At 41.1% G+C, this 16,936-nt stretch overlaps 1 protein-coding gene across 1 annotated transcript; it reads left to right on the top strand.

Annotated features, from left to right (window-relative positions):
* Window positions 1-533: 533 nt before the first annotated feature.
* STARD4 (StAR-related lipid transfer (START) domain containing 4) lies at window positions 534-4,323 on the top strand (the record flags this gene model as incomplete). Its single annotated transcript, XM_009585993.1, has 4 exons — window positions 534-583; window positions 2,117-2,243; window positions 3,431-3,545; window positions 4,097-4,323. Coding segments are annotated over 4 exons (519 nt in total), but the record flags the coding sequence as incomplete, so codon positions are not given.
* Window positions 4,324-16,936: the final 12,613 nt, after the last annotated feature.

Genomic DNA, 16,936 nt, shown 5'->3' with positions numbered 1-16,936 from the left:
AACTTCAAAATAAATAGACTACTGCTTGCATGGCACTTCTAGTCAGGCATCTAGGAGAGAAGGATAACTGAAGCTTTCTTGTCTGCCAGTGTCAGCACCTCCTGCACCCATCTGCTTGTGTTACAGGAGTGCAAGCAGAAGTCATGTGGTCTTCCTGTCTAAATAGTGTCCAGATAATGGTTTTCCAATTGCCTTTTAATTGAAAGGCTTTACCTAGTAATGCGGTTCCATTATTCTATGTGTTTTCCTAGGAAACTGGCTTGGCCTGCCAAGCCCTGTTTCTGCACAGACTTCTAGCATTTGACACTGAGAAAGGCAATTGACTGATTTTTTGAAAGAATGGAAGATTACGAGCAAAAGATGTCTGAAACATCTGCTTATCTTCTTAAGAAAAGTGTCAGTGAGCACTTTGGGGTGAACCATAGTTAACGGTAAAGTCTTTTGCTTTCCTTCAGAAAAATTGAGGCATTTTCTGCACATCTTAGAATTGTATGTAAGTGACAATTAACATCATATCTTCCATTTTCTTTCAGAAAGATGCAACTGTGTGGCGTAAACCATCAGAGGAATTCAGTGGATACCTGTAAGTTTGCCTGCAGAGCAGATACATTTTTAAGTTCCACAAATGTGTTTTGTAGAATTTAGAAATGAAGGCTGTGGATTCTACAGCCTTCAACTACACAGATTATCCACAGGAGAAGCTAAGTGGATAATCTAGGGTGCCTGTACCATTACAGTTTGATGCATTAGCGTTCCATAGTGTCTAGAACAACTAACAATGAAAACTGCGGAACACACCACAAAACTCGCCTTGGCTGAAGTGGGCAACAACATATGCCCAGACCTTTTAGAAAGATGGTCTGCAAACCATGGAATCAAGTCCAGGTTCGGTAGGTCTGAAGTGTCAGTGCTTGGACTGTCACAGTGACTATGCAACTACAGTAGAGTAAAATATCAAGCATGTAGTCATGTGAAAGATGTGTGACATAAAGGTCCTTCCTGTGTCAGTTTCTGTCACTGGGTTCTGTTGGTATCTGTAGGTCTAGGTAGAGAAATAGTTACTAAAAACCAGCACTCTAAAGAAAGGAAAAGTCATGTGAAGAGGTAGTGTTTGAAAGTATCTCAAAGACTGATACGCTCTGTGGAATTTAAATCCCGTTAAATCTGCAAGAGCTGATGACCCCAGACACCAAGAATCTGCTGACTCTGTACAGGGCCACGGGCACCCTGGCATCAACAACAGGTGTAGCCTGAACCACTGCCAAGAGGGCAGTGGCTGCTATGTGCAGATGAAGACTGCAGGGTCATGTATACACCTAGTGTAATAAAGGACACTTGGAAGAACTTCCCAAGCACCTACCTAGAAGCCACTGGCATGTTCATGTCGTCCTCCAGTTCTGAGTATACAGCTGAGATTGGCTCCAACCGGCTAACTGTGAGTGAATACGGGTGAACTATGCAAGTGAATAGTTGAATGTGTTGCTTGACTAGTTACCTACCATTAAGAAGAACAGCTTAATGAATAAGAAGTATTTTGAAAATAATGGCTCTGATGGATTCTTCCCCTTCAGGAGCCGGAGGTGACTCAAGTAAGCAAAATCTCCAGTGTCTATAAAAAATATCTGATAACAAATGAATGTTCTGTAATGTCGTGTAACAAATTAGGTACTCTAATATGCCACCAAAGCGTAACGTACTTTCTCATTAGCTTGGTCCTACTACTGTTACTTCTACTTTATGAAAAATGTTTTTCCCATTGTACCCCTGCTTTCCTTTCTCTTTATTTTTAGCTTTACTTGTCCCTGGTGGACTCCCTTGCTCCCCCAGCAAGAACAGGAAAATACCAAGTTGTTAGAGAAATAAACATGATGATTTTTATCTGAGGAAAGAGTTGAAAATACTGATTGCAGTGTAAGGACAGAGCTTCTCAGAATAACATGTATTGCAGAAGAGAATAGATGCACCCATAGGTCTTTTTCTGTACTGTCTTTCTGATACAATTGCCCACTGACCGTAACTCCAGGTACCAAGGTATTACAGTAAGTGTGCTATTGCAAATCAAAGGAACATTTATAAAGAATTTCTCACTTTTAAATGTAAACATATCTCTCTCTAGCTACAAAGCTCAAGGAGTGGTGGAAGACGTTACTAACAGAATAGTGGATCATATTCGCCCTGGACCTTATAGGCTAGACTGGGACAGCTTAATGACTACAATGGACATCATGGAAACATTTGAAGAGGTGAAGACTTGTTTAGATTCTTAAGTGAAATGTGTATAGATGCATATGTGAATTTAACAGTGCAGCAGAGCAGTTGTTCCAACAAATAGTAACATTTTTCTGCCTGTTTTCTGCATGCACATGGGATATTGTGCATACATGCTGTAGGTGAGCTCAGATGAGGCTTTGTGGCTGCACAGTCCTATTCTGAAGCTTGAAGTTCAGCTTTCCACCAATGCTAAAAATAAAGGAGTAAAACTTGGTTGCTCACGATTCTCTCAGACCTGGGAGCCCTGGTAGCCTCTGATAAAATTCACATATAGAGAGTTACAGTGTAATATTTTATATGCCAAAACCTTTTCATACAGCTTGTTTTCTTCCATTCCACAACAAACAAAATTGTGGGTATTAATAACCCACACATACAGAAGCTGCTACCTCTCCCTCCTCTTAAAAGACTGACTTCAGTGTGTGGCAGGACTTTGTGCTGGGAGCCAAAATAGTTCATACTGAGGGGCAGGACTTGCTAAAGAAAGGTAGGTTTGAAGTTGATTACAGAAGAGCTGGTAGATTTCCTTTGGTTACTGGGACATTCAGTATGACTTCAAAACCCTGTGGACATCTGGCTTAAACATGGATTGTCTTTTGCTCTGCCTGTTAAGGAAGATATATATGGCAAGGTATTTTTGCTAATTATTCCCTAAAATTTATACAAACTCCGGTGTCTTATAAGAAAGCCTTTTCTGAAGACTTGTTTGTGTTCTGTTTTATTATTCACTTGGTGGATTAAAAGTATTTGACAGAGCATCTTAGTCCTGAGAGAAGCCTCTTGCGATTTGTACATGGTCCTTTCAGACTTGCTAAGTAGTGGCTAAGCCATATAAAAGCCACATGGCTTTCAGTTCCCAGGCATTAGTTCTCAGAACTCCCAGACGGAGTTCTGTAGTTTTAGTCAGTATGGTTTAAAGGTGCCAGATATTCTCAGCTCCTGCAGCTCTCAGTTGCAGACTGCAAGTTCTTACAAACTTACAGCATTTAGACTGAAAACGACACAGCCATTCAGACCTCATTTATTATTTGTACAGCATAGTTGACAGAGGCTGCGACATTTGTGGAAAAAGCTAGCTGCCTACAAGCATAAACTTCCCTGTATTCGTTATACTAAGATATTTTTGGTTTTTACCCTCCTCATTCTGTCACTCAACAAGAACTGCTGTGTGATGCGCTACACCACTGCTGGCCAGCTCTGGAACATCATCGCACCAAGGGAGTTTGTTGATTTCTCTTACACTACAAGCTATAAAGATGGGCTTCTAACATGTGGTAAGGCACCACTTAACCTCTGCTTAATTCTTATTTTGCAATAGCTGCTTGGCTTAAGATTTGATTCAAATTAAGTTTAGTTCTGCAGTAAGCATTCAAAAATGGTATAAGATGGTCTCCAACAAGTATTTCAAAGGTATTTTAACATTTTACAGATTTAAAGAAGCATACACATTACTGATTTACCCATGAGCCAACCCTGTGTGCAAAGTTTCGTTTATGCCAACTGTGGGACAGAAGTGGTAGCGACAAGTTGAGAGCTCTGACTCAGGTCTTACAGTAAACTGGGTGGAGTAACAACTTGGAAGTAAATATGAGGAATGTCTTTTTAATGGCAGAATTTCTGCTTATCAAGTTCTGTTTGCCTGTTGTGGAGTTTGGATGAAGAGCAGACAACTTTCATGCATGAAAGTACCCAGAAACTTGAAGTGTGTCTGTCACTTCTCCTAATTCCCCGAGCAGAAATGTGTACATTTTAAATTTACTGTACCTTTATTTTTTATCATCTGTCTCAAATTAATTTCCCTTTTTCTGTTTGTTTTCCGTGATAGGTATAAGCCTAGACTATGGAGAGGTGAGACCTAACTTTGTCCGTGGATTCAATCACCCTTGTGGTTGGTTCTGCATCCCTCTCAAGGACTATCCTAGCCACAGCCTTTTGACAGGCTATATTCAGACTGAACTACGAGGGATGCTACCACAATCTGCAGTGGACACTGCCATGGCTAGTACCTTGGCCAATTTCTACTCTGACCTCAAAAAGGCACTGAAAACATAGACAAGTAGTGACTTAAAAGCCCACGTTTCTTGCAATCAAATTATATTGTTTAGCTTAGTATAGGTTAGGCTACTGAGTTAAGAAATGAGTAACATTGTTCCTGAGTGATACCTGCACCTTTATGTAGAGGGATCCAAACAACTTTACTAAGTACTTTTTGATGTGATACTTAGCATACTATTCCTAATTCACGGTGCGAGATTCTAATTCTGCTCAGCACCCTGCAGCTGTGTGAGGAGTAGCCTGAATCTATAAACCTCTGGATTCCTAGCTAGAAAACTCAAGGGGGGTGTGTGAGCTTGAAAAATGCACCATGAACTCAGCTCTCACCAATAGTATTGAGAGTGGAGCGCTCAGGATTTTGCAGGTGCAGGTCACTGTACAGGTAGGATCTCATTGAAGATGTAATTTTGCAATATATATATTTTTATATTTACTTAAAATTTTTGATTTATGTAGTTTGTAGAGGTGCATCTGTAATTTGTTTTTAAAAATTTGCTTTGATTTTTCATAGGGATATCACATAGCTAAGTTGTTAAATGATAGTATTCATAAGAAAGCTATTCGCTCTTGTTAGCAAAAATAAGTATTCATTACTAGCATTTCTTTGATATTGTAACTGTAACTTAATTAACTGTTATATATAACAGTCTCAGTGCATAAAGAAATGCCCTTACAGCTGATCCAAAGCTCATTTAAGTCATCAGGTGTCTTTCCATAGTTTTCAGTGGGCTTTTAATCACACAGTTGTCAAAATAGCAAACGGCCAATGGATCTTCTGTGATACCCTGCACTTTTAAAGAATTTTTTACTTAAATTTGCATGTAATTGTGTGTGTGGGTTTTTTGTGTCTTCCTTAACTGAAAAATCTGGAACAATTAGAGCAACAGAAAGGACCACTAACTTGCTTCAGGTATAGGCATTGGTGTAGCCACAACAGCACAGACTGCCAGCATGCTGGTACAGCGCACTGGAGTGTTCTGTGGTAATACCTCTAGACTGATCTGTGCAACAGATGAGATGAGCATCTTAAAATGTGAGCAACTGAAGGCCAAAGCTCAAGAGGCAGATCTGCTGGAGGATAGAGGGTCAGATTTTTAAGGATATGTAGCCACCCAGTGATGCTGACACGTCAATATCAAAAGATTACTATCTGTGCTCTTAGGAACCTGAATTCTGTTTAAAACTTGACATTAAGCTTTTAATGTTGGCATGCATCATTTGCTCAGGTGAGATTGTAATTATCCCTATGCTTTACCAGTGCTAGTAGAGGCAAGTTTACTGCATAGCAATTAGGGAAAGTACCTTGGAGCCCTAATATTTTGGGACCAGTTCTATGCATACAATCCAAGGATGATAATAGACTCTTAGGAAAGAAAAATTCAGATGAAAATTGTTCTCCTGCAATATTGGCTCTTTGGACACTGGCCACTGTAGCTGAACTCCGAACAGTGATGACTTCTTTTTCTCACTGCTCAAGTGGAGAGGTAGAAAAAACATGGCACCAAATATAGCAAGGGCTTTCCCGACGTGTTTCATGTATTAAGGCATTTAGTGCTGGGTAAGACACTTAAAAACAATGGCATCAAACAGCTTTTGGTGTCTTCATAGGCAGAAAATGTCAACTCCCTGTTCATTTTTGTGTATTCTGCAGTTCCCTTTAAACTCCTTGGTTACTCTTCCCATCTTTTTTATCTTCATTGTTTCCCCCGCAGTGCTGGATTCACAGGTGATCTTGCACCACCAAGGGCACTAAGGAATCGGTGTCAGCAGACACACTTTTTCCTAAATGTCAGGGTCCACTCCTTTCTAGTACTGGTACAGAGGCAAGTATGAAAGCCCTAGCAATACTGCTCTGTGGGATGAATGCTGACATGATTATAGAGGAAGCTTTGTGAATTGTACCCTCTTTATTCTTCCCAGTTATAAAGACTACACGTATAGTGAATCTGCATATTCATGTCTTCTTTTTTTAAAACTGCTGGGACTGGCTAATTGAAGGGTTGTGATACAGATGTATATAGAGAAAAATATTCCATTGCTCTGTAAAAAGCCCAGTTTAAATCTACACAAAGGAACTTCACTGCTGGAGAAACGGGTCAAAAGGAGCACAAGACACTTACAGGATGATGTTTGTACAACACTAGGCACTGAAGAAAAGATTAAGAGGTCCCTGTTCCAAACACCTGTTATAAGGCCTCTAATGCCCCTAGAGTATCTATCCTTATTTAGTGTTGAGTGAAATGGCTTTTTATGCTTTCAGTGAAGATAGGCTGATGAAGCACAGAGCAGTTGAAGAAAAAAGACTTGTGTTTAAATGGAAGAAAATTCCTAGTGTATTTTAGGTATGATGACATTTTTTATAAAAATTTCTCCATGCAGGTTTCCTTTTTATCAACAGATTCGTTTTCATAGCAGGCCTAGAGATGGAAAGATTTTGTGAATGAGAGTAAAGTTTCTGTAAACAAAGTAGGTCTTCTGTTTTGCATTATAGTAATTTATTCCTTAAACACTGATTAAGCTGGCTTTGTGTATTTTAACAGATGTAGTCTCTTGCTTCTGCCAATGAGGCTGAACATTCAAGTGAATAAAAGTAGAGACTACCGGAGACAGAGAATGGAGGCAGACTTTTTTTTTTAATCAATAAAAGAGCATAATACAATTCTCCAGTTTTCAGATAAGGAGAAATCACAGAAGGTGCTAACAAATTTTAAGGATTTATTTTGGGGAATCTCACACTTCAAAAATGTTTCTGATTTAGAAGTGCAATGATTGACAATGTATGCTGATTATGTGCTGAAGCAATGCATAGCTGATACCCCTACAGTCATTATTCCAAGCAGTTCAGCTATAGAGTAATACAGAACTAGAAGAAAGATGTCCAGTTTCCTAGTATTGTATTTATTTGAAACCAAAACTTATTGTCTTTTTATATAGCTGCTAAGGATTGAGAGGAGTGTTAGATCTTGAAGCAGAGTACAGTCAGAACCAAGAAGACCACAGAGTCAAGTACTCATTGATCAGAACCTCTTTTCCCGCTGTGGTGTTGTTTTTCTCCTAAGTTAGTGGACAATCTAGACGAAGCCAAGACAGTACTAACAGGAAATCAGGTGAAAGGACAAAGTGCAGGAGCCCATGTTTTGCCTCTTAGAAGGTAGTGGGAGACAAAGTAAATTACCTAGTATAGATTTTTGTCATCCTCACAGCACCAGAATTTCTGCAAGTTTGTGAGGTTTGCCTGTACTTGAGTTTAAGAGTGTTTCAGTTAAGCTGGAATACAGTTATCTGAAAGTGACTTCTGAATGAAGTGCCCAAGAATAGCAGAGACCAGTTTTTGCTAGAGAAATGGCATATATAGACACATCAAAATTATTTTTGTATGACTAGTATTTTTTTTAAAAACTTACTTTTTCAGGGGTTTAGACAATATGACAGTCTAATCTTTGGCACTTCATGTGCTCTGTGTGTGGATGGGAAAGGTGCCTAAAGGTAAGAAAATTTTCATCTTAGGCTTCTGTTCTTCATCTAAAATCTCCAGCACTGATGTTGCCTGTAGTTGTTCTCCTTATTTTACGTATGCAGAAGATACAGATTGGGCTAAGTTCAATTTGGGAGCAGTCCAAGGTACTCTACCACAGCCTGCTGGGAGGTGGACCAGTACTTCAGATAGACATGCTGGGAACAGCACAAGCCCTGATCTTAAATTTGATGAATTTATAAACGTGAAACGTGATGAATTTGTAAGACGTGAAAAGTGTATAATTCCTCCAGTAATCATAAATAACCAGAACTATTGTGATGGTGTGAGCTGGTGATTCAACCTAGGAGGTTCATTGCTGTAAAAGTAGCCATAGTTCTATTGAAACCAGTCAAGTTGTGCCTACGTTCAGAAAGTCAAAGTCAGTCTATCTTAACAGTGGTTTTAGCTGACTATGTTCAGCACTTAAGAGAATTGTATTTATATTTTGTATGCAATTACAGAATAAATTACAACATGGATTCCAACAGACTCGTGATGTAGCTTTTTCAATACTTGCGCAGGCAGATGTAGCGTTCAGTTATTTTTTGGAGAGTTATGTCTGATGACATAGTTAATCTTCAGCTGCATGGTGATCTCTAATGCTATCAATTTGCCTAATTTAAAAGCCAAAAAGCTATCTTTACTTAGAAACTTGATTTAGGCCTAGGAAGATGCACAACTCAGATTTCTGTTAAATTGAAATCTCTTGAAAACACTACAAATAGGATTTTCTCAAAGCTTAAATTCTAAAAATTTTTTTTTTTGGTAATTAACCCATGATTGCTGTGGAAGAACTTTACTAGTTTTATCTTAGTATTACTTACCTTTTAGCATGTTTAAGAAATGATTTATTAACTGTCGGAATTAAGTTAATCCAAAACACATGAGTGTGTAGCACCTTGCAAAAGGCATATAGACGTACATTAGGGTTATAAAGCATGCTGCAACATGTATTTTGACATGCATTTAATTGGCACCTACAGAAACCAAGGAAGAAAATGCCTGCATCTTATGTAGAACCTTGTCTTGTTTCTCTTACTAAGCCTGCGAAAAGGCAGGAGAGTTCTGTAGCATTTGACTTCAGAGTAAGGAGCTGCAGCCCTCTTCTGTTGCTTTTCTGAGGAACTGTGACCTCTGAGATACAGAATGCTCTCGTAGGGCATGTGTAATGTCACCTTCTGCAAAGTGGGGTAGAAATAGGTGCAGAGGCCACTGCAGATCTTCAGAAAATTATTAAGGACATTAATTAGAATTATTAAGAAAAATTGTGATGTTTAAACCCATTTCCTGGTGAGAGAGAAGATGAAGATGGAAGAGATTAATAATAAAATCTATGCTAAAGATTAAATATTCTCTAGGAAAGAATATATCCTGAAGTCCTAGACCATAAATTAAACTTTGCAGTACGTTCTGCCTTTTCCAGTCCTTACTGAGCTGTGCTGGTGACTCAGTTTCACAGTACAGGTAGGGACTGATTATTGTGGGGTTAGCCTTCCTGGGGATTGTGCCACTAGCAGGGAGAAAACAGGACAGAGGATGACAGCACATCACAGGAGATGTCTGTGCACGTTTCACAGCTGATCAACAGAATAAGAGATGTCACATACCTTTGCTTTGGCATCTGGGTTAAGGTGCCCCAGATCCCAACACATTGTCCAGAACTGTCTCTTCCAAATGATTTTCTTCAAAATTTCTCATTCAGTGAGTCAAGCCAATATGACTGCCTAATGATCCTTGAAAATAGTTCTTTGATGCGGGCAACATAGATGGAGCTATTAGAAGATCAGTTACTGCCCAAACTGTAATCAGACCTTGCTCAGGCCTTCTGTGGACCAGTTTGGCTGTGCCCTGGGATGCCTGATAGAAAGTATTTCCTGAGCTCTGTACCTGGGACTGCTGACCTGCCTGCCAGCACAGACCCAGCTCTGAGGCAGGTTATGATCCTAGGGAGCAAATTACTATCCTAAGTAAGATTCCCTGCCTTTCTCAGGGTGTCAATCTGAGTGCTGCCTTTCATTTGGGTTCCAATCACACAGCATTATGGTTAGCATGTTGGTGTTACTAATTCAAGCTCCAAGGCTCACTGGGGATACAGGGCAGTGCTCAAGGGGGTGCATCTGAGCTGTTGCAAACATGAGTACTTTGTTATTTGGGTACCGTACAACCTCTCCTCGTCTGTACCTCTCCTCGTCTGTATGCCTAACAGGATTTTGAGCTCCTCAGAATTTGGAGAAAGAAGGAAAGAAATTGCAGCATGCCTGCTCACAGGAGCATGAGGAATGTCCCTACAAATCAGCATCTCTTATGCATACAGGATTAAGCATGGACCCCCTGTGTGCACAGCCATCTCTGCTGAATTTCATGGTCTCCCTGTCTCAACCAATCAGGCTAATTTAAAAGATACAATTAAAACATGAAGATCTGTACAGAAACACAGCCCATTAGAGTTGAGATGCTGTAAGTTTCCCAAGACCAGCAGGTGTAGTAATCTTCACCAGAAGATGTCGTATATGGAGGAGTTAGTGACCCACATAGCAGTTAATCTGAGCTGGGCCAGGCCCATGCTGCGCCGTGCATGTTCCCTGGCTGCAGGATAACCTTACCCAGCTAACGACAGCAGAGGAGCCCGCAGGCAGCTGCCATGCAGAACCAGCGATTACACCTCCTGCCTGGCCTGCCCTGTACCTGACAGTGCAGCAAGAAGTTCTCATGTGGACATCCTTCCTGCCTGATAGTAGAAATGATAAGTAGTTTGATGAATGGAATGATTAATTGTTTTAAGAAAATCCTGTAATAGCTCGAATAATAAAACATGGGGTGACTCTTCCACGGGCAGGATCTGCATGGCATGCACAGGCCTGTTTGATGCCTCACAACTCAGGGTTCCCAGCATTTGAAGGCATGCAAAATTATCTGTACTACCCTCTCTTTCTTTATTGTGTTAGCTCTAATAAATAACACTTTAAATGATACTTTACAGAGGCTGTTTGCCTTTTTATTGGGATCATAAGAAACCAACACTTCCTAGTGCAGAACAGCAGGCAAGATGAAGAAGCAAGTTTTGTATATGCTTTACATGGGCAAAACATCTTTCTGTTCTATCTGTGTGCCTCCCAGCCCATACCATGTAAATTGAGCATTTGTGGAAGAAAAATTGAGGAAACGATGCCCACCACACATTCTACCCCCTACACGCTACACTGAGGAAGAGGGAAGAGGCCTTTCATGCATTTTTTTTTTAAATGTCAAAAGTTCAGAGAATTTACAATGCATGTAAAAATATTGAATCATTTCCCAAACCTTCTGCATCCTTGGATATTTTAGACAAAAAGTTACTTGCATGTGTGCAACACGTTGAAGGAAAAAGGTGTTTTAACTGCTCAGAAGGACATCAGAACTACAAAACCCCAGGGCTTTATAAAGAAGCAGACTGCACCAGGCACCAGCAGAAATGCAGATTTTTGTTACTTATGAGGCAGGATGGTTTTGTTTAACTCTCCAGCTATGCTAACTTATGGACAGTCCCTCTGAGTAGTTCTGTCAGGTTACAGACTTGTCAGTTCTTTCCTATGTCCCGTTTTCTTGTTTGTCTCAAGCTCGCTATAAAACCAGTGTAATGTTATGCTGTAACACGAGCTTCCACACTGCTGTTTGATGCGCTATTTTTAAGAGGTCAGTCCAAAGCACAAAAACCTTGAGCTCCAGGGAGAACTCAAAGTCCATAAGACCCAGCTCCTATACGTGCCCTCTTCTCTCCTTTTGACTTTCCACTGCCCTTTTGCACTATGTTGTGGAGATGGGAAGAAGATGATTTAATGAAATTGTAGTAGGAACCTATGCCTTGCCTCAACTTGGAAAAGATTCAGATCCATGGAAGTGCCAAATTAGACAGTTTTTCTGGAGCACTGTTACCACACAGGACGTCTTGCAGAGCTTATCATCATTTATTTATTACACCCCTCAGGGGTTCCGAAAAAACATCTCCATTCAAGCAGTTTGCAAGCCTAAGTAGTTGTAGGTGGCAGAAATAACAAGCTGCACCAGTACAAGACAGTGGCCAACTGGCCAAACAGCTGTTCTGCAGACCCATGGCAGTTGCGACCCATGGCAAACTGAGCCAGAGGGAACACCACTGAGAGTGCTAAATGACAGATACGGAAACAGAGCAGAGAAAGGAAAAATCCTTCTAACACCTCAGGCTTGCCAAGGCTTGCACTCAGGTACCATGTGCAGTTTTGGGCTACACAGCTTTTGGCTACATAGTTCAAGACAGAGCGCAGTCAATTACAGGCAGAAAATCCTGTATGCAAGCAAGAAGAGCAGTGGAAGACCTTAGGGCGTAGGGCGCGTGACCTGTGGGGAAGGACTTGGTTTGTGCTGCTGAGAGAGGAGGATGTTGAAAGGAGCATTTTAATAACCTTCGGATTCGTAAGAAATGGTTGCAGAAAACAGATCACCATGATAGACAAACTGTTAACTGCAACAAAAAGACTCAGAACTTTATTAAATACTTTCCAGTCATAAAAGTAGCAAAACTATTTGGTAGATTGCACAAGGAAGTGGCAGTGTCTTCATTGCTGTAGGTCTCTAAGAACACGAGAGACAAGCACCTATCTCGCATAACCCTCCCCGGGGCACAGGGATAACCTGGACAACCTTACAAAGGTCTTTCCAGCCCCCTAGTTCTGTACTCCACCACTAATAACAGATTTAGTTTGTTATCCAGCTGCTAAGGTTTTGAGGGAAGAGGAGAAGGGGAAATGCTATGCCAAGTCGGAATTCATTCAAGACTGTGCTAGATAAACAGATAACACCCATTGTCACATCTCCCTATAATGATGACTATTGTTCCTTATCCTACGCTGAGCATTAGCTGTCAGCAAATAATAGATGTAAGCATTTCTAGATTTACTAGTTTATTTAGCATCAGATCAGTCATGCAAGCCACTTATTAAAAATAGACTTCCCACCATCAAAGCATATTCTCATGGCTTATCAGCATTTCCATGCAAGCACACAAGCAGGTACATTGGTCCCAAATGCAATACACTGAAACAACAAAACTCAATTTTTTCTGGTTCCAGTTTCTCTCTGGTTCATTTGCACAGTATTAGAAAAGTTACTACACAAACAGGCTTAGTCTGAAGTGAAAGTGTACAGTTAAACAAGCAGTCCATAAACTTCTACTTAGTCGCTAACAGCTTTGCTAGTACAAGCAAACAGTGTTGACAGTACAGGATTTCTTATACATTAAGCAGTAAAAGAACAAGTCAGATACACAGGACACAGAGCTAATTTGAGAAAGTCTAATAGATATATGACATTTTTCATTGTTATTAAGAGTCCAGCCGCCATTGCTCTGAAATCAATGAGCTTCTGTAACAGGCTTATAAAATATTTTGTGTTACAAGTCAATAGCACCATTTGTCTGTATGTCTTGGAAGCATCAGGACATACCCTAACCATGCAGCATATATTCCTCTCGAATGAACAAAGCACAAAACTCCCTGCTTACAGTCTGGTCCTCAACCAGCCTCAAAGCCAAGAGCCACCAGGAGCCTCCAAACCAAGGCCAAGCCAGACACAAGCCCTTAATGTCTCACATTTCTTCAGGTTAAAACCAGCTTATGAGCTCCTTATTGTGGGTCTGGAGCAGCCATCCAGACTCTCTTGCAAGGGCAAGAGCATGGTGGTACAGCTGCTTGGGAGTTATAAACTGCTTCGCCCAGGTGAGACAGACTCAGTGACACTTCCCCTCTTCTCCCACTCCCTTGCAAGCTGGATCAGCCCCCCTTGCTGTTCTGAAAGACCATCCTATTTCTCTTAGCCTTAGGGACTAGGGTTCACCCTCCACCTCTCCATCTTTCCTTCTCCCTGAGCATCTAATCACTTCAGAGTTAATTTTCTGACAAGGATAGGCCTCTCAACACTGTGTATTCCAAAAAAAAACCCCCAACAACCAAACCCCAAAACAATGTCCCTTATGGAACATTAGATGAAATTTCTGCTATTTAATCAGAAGCATTAGCATGACTTCTCATGAGCGTGTGGTGTGAACTATTATCCTGTTGTGCATAGCGGCATGAAGACGCAGCTGGGGTTAGCTCTCAGCAGTTAGTAGTTTAACTCCTCTTGTTTCTAATTACTTTCAGTAAAAAATCTCTTAGTTTGTAATTACTGTTTTCCTGCAGCCAAGATGGTAAAGATTTGAGCAGAGTGAACAAGGCACCCACCACTACACAGAGGGCAGTAGGTTGGTGGTGGCACCAGCCTGCGACCCTCTGCAGGGTCCCACGGGTCACTGTCATTCCCAAGGAAGGTACTTCTCGGGGAGGACACTGCTGCAGGAGGACTTAGAAAACGCTTCGAAGATATTTTTTTTCTAAATATGCATACAGTCCATTTGCTTAGTTTCATGAAATGTTTCTTGACAAACTCCCATTTGCCGTTAAAGGCTACTCCAGGCCCCATAGCAAGCTGAGGAAGAGACTGGGAGCCATATTAACAGTACAAACAAAAGAGCTTCGATGTCTTACAAATTAAAAGTGGGGTCAGTGGTGAGGTTTTTTCATCTAGAGGAGGCTGGTGCCGGATATATTTGAGCTACTTTCATAAACATGGTTGATGGTGATGTCTGGAAAATAACAGAAATCAGGGAACTTGAGACCTTGGAGGAAACAAAGACACTTTTCAGTTTATTCCTTGTCCAAACAAAGCTAAGAAGGAGCTCTCTTTGGTGTGTTCTGTAGCAAAATCCTCTGTTTTTTCTTTTGTTGTGGACATTTATTGTTTGGCGGTACTTAGGGATTTGTGGTGGTGGTTGTGCTCGTTCATGTAAAGTTAGCATTTGTTAGTAACACAACCATTCCTTGGGTCCTGTTTTTTCCTAGATACTCTGGTTCTTGCAGGTATGGTAGCTATAATTTCTCCAGTGCAACACAGCTATTTGGAGCTAAGATTTGGAGGGGTTTGTGGTTAATGTCTGTAAAAACTGTGCCTTAATCTGCAAAGATATTCTCACATGAGTGCCTTTATTGCTGTGTCTAGGCCAATTGATTTAAATTGGCCTAGTCATTTTGGTTAACTTCAGGCAGAAGTCTAAGATGGAGCTTAACAGCCATGTCTCAGATATATGGCTCTTAAATAGCCATGGGTCTTTGCACTTTACTCTTCATACACTCTGTTTGGTTAGTTAAGTATGGTAATTTGATCAGGTAGTTTGATCACTGGACAGCTGCAAAACCTACAGCTCCTCTGGCTTGTCCAGGGGGGAGAGAGAGAATTCCTTGGGCAGGATTAAAATAACATTACCTTATCACAGCTAATGTGGTGCCCAACACTATTGTTTTGACAGGGGTTGAAAGAGAGCCTCCCTCAGGGCTTCAGTGTTCAGGAGACATGGATGAACAACTGTTGACTTTGTGGACAATTAATTTAAATTTCCTAGATTAATGAAAAAGCTGTCTTTTGGAAGGAGTAGCTCAAAAGGACATGGCAGATGATACTGAGGGCTGATATGATAAAGCAGACCCCTACACACAGTTCTGTGGATGAACAAATACGACTCAGTGGCTACTGGAGCATATTGTCTCTGGGATGCCATTTGCAGCTCTAAATCATACCCAACAGCTTGCCTCAGCTTTTAAGTTACCAGAATAACTGCCTAAAGTCTACCACACAGTAATTTCAGTCAGGAGAGCCATCCCAGATGCACCCAACACGGGGATAAGAATTAGTCTTTTTTTTCTTTGATAGACTTTCCCTGTGTGTACATACACAGATGCAATGATTGGGTCCACAGAGTTTTGTAGTATAAAGCAGATCATTATTTACAGTTCCAGACAACAAATGGGACCATGTGTTATGAACTGACTTTGCTGTTTCTTCTGCCAACACTGTAAGTGGCAATGCTGCATAAAATATGATACTAAGTATATTAACTGGTATTAAGTAGATGATACTAAGAAGATCACTGGTCATAGCACACATGGTATTTTTGAGAGTTCCTAAGCGTGATGTGCTTCTTTGGATTGACCTAAATGACATCTTCTCCATGGAAGGAAAAACATGCTGTTGACGAAGGAGCTTGCTGGTGCTGAGGAGCAGAACCTGGCATGGTGCTGTTCTTGTGCCACTTTGCTCTGAACCCCTCACCCCGAGCGTTATCAGCTTGTACAGCCAAAGCATCTACAGCAGCCCAGGTGCCTTTGTTTTCTATTGGGAAACTAACTCAAGGAGCTGAATTCTTTTCTGGTTCTGTCTGGCATTTGTTGCACAGCACTGGGCTAATTCTGTCAGCCAGGTATAGGCTCTTGAGAAAGGAAACAGAAGGTGCCAGAAAACAGCGTGAGTCTAGGAAATGGGGAGGGAAAGGAGAAGCACCTCTCCCTGGGTACCACCTGGCAATGACAAATCACACCAAGGGCAGCTCACAGAGGAATATATTTATACTTGACCAGTAAAACCCAGACTCTTTTGGAGCACAAGCAACTCAAAGAGCAGGAGTGAAACCATCTGACAGAGCAAAGGGCAACAGCAGATTTGTCAGGGCAGGGCAGCTGAAATCTGCCAAGCGTCAGATGGCTCTTCTCCTACTGACTGGCAGCTGACAGCTCTTCCTGAGTGCCCCATGGGGTCCAGGGCCACGAAAAAAGATGAAGCATAAAGGGGAAGAAAAACAAACCATTTGGCCATGAATGCATGTTAACACTTGTTTTTGAAACCAGAGTTTCAAATGGGAAAGCAGAAAAGATCCCTTTCTTTTAAGATTTACTCTTTATTTATCATCATATAACTCTCTGGAATGCTGCAATTTCTCAGGCAGACAGAAAAAAAGTAGCTGATACTATGGGAGGAGCTATATGCTACTTAATAGGAGTGAACACATGCTGTTTAACATACCTTGGCCAGTAAACATCTTCCTGATATAGAAGTTAAGGCTTAGATTGTCAGTTCTCAGTCACATGCGCTGTGGATGGAGCATCACTGGGCAGGGGCCTCTGGTGCAGTTTAGGGCAGCTCTAACCCATCACAAAATGCTGTGCTTGTTTTGTCACCCCAGTTCAGCCCACGTCCTGAGCACGCGAAAGGACG

The sequence above is a fragment of the Fulmarus glacialis genome, unplaced genomic scaffold (genome assembly GCF_000690835.1).
Source record: "Fulmarus glacialis isolate BGI_N327 unplaced genomic scaffold, ASM69083v1 scaffold44860, whole genome shotgun sequence".
NCBI classification, from domain to species: Eukaryota; Metazoa; Chordata; class Aves; order Procellariiformes; family Procellariidae; genus Fulmarus; species Fulmarus glacialis.
Note: the sequence above shows the minus strand (reverse complement) of the source record. Positions and strands in the feature narration are given on the sequence as shown.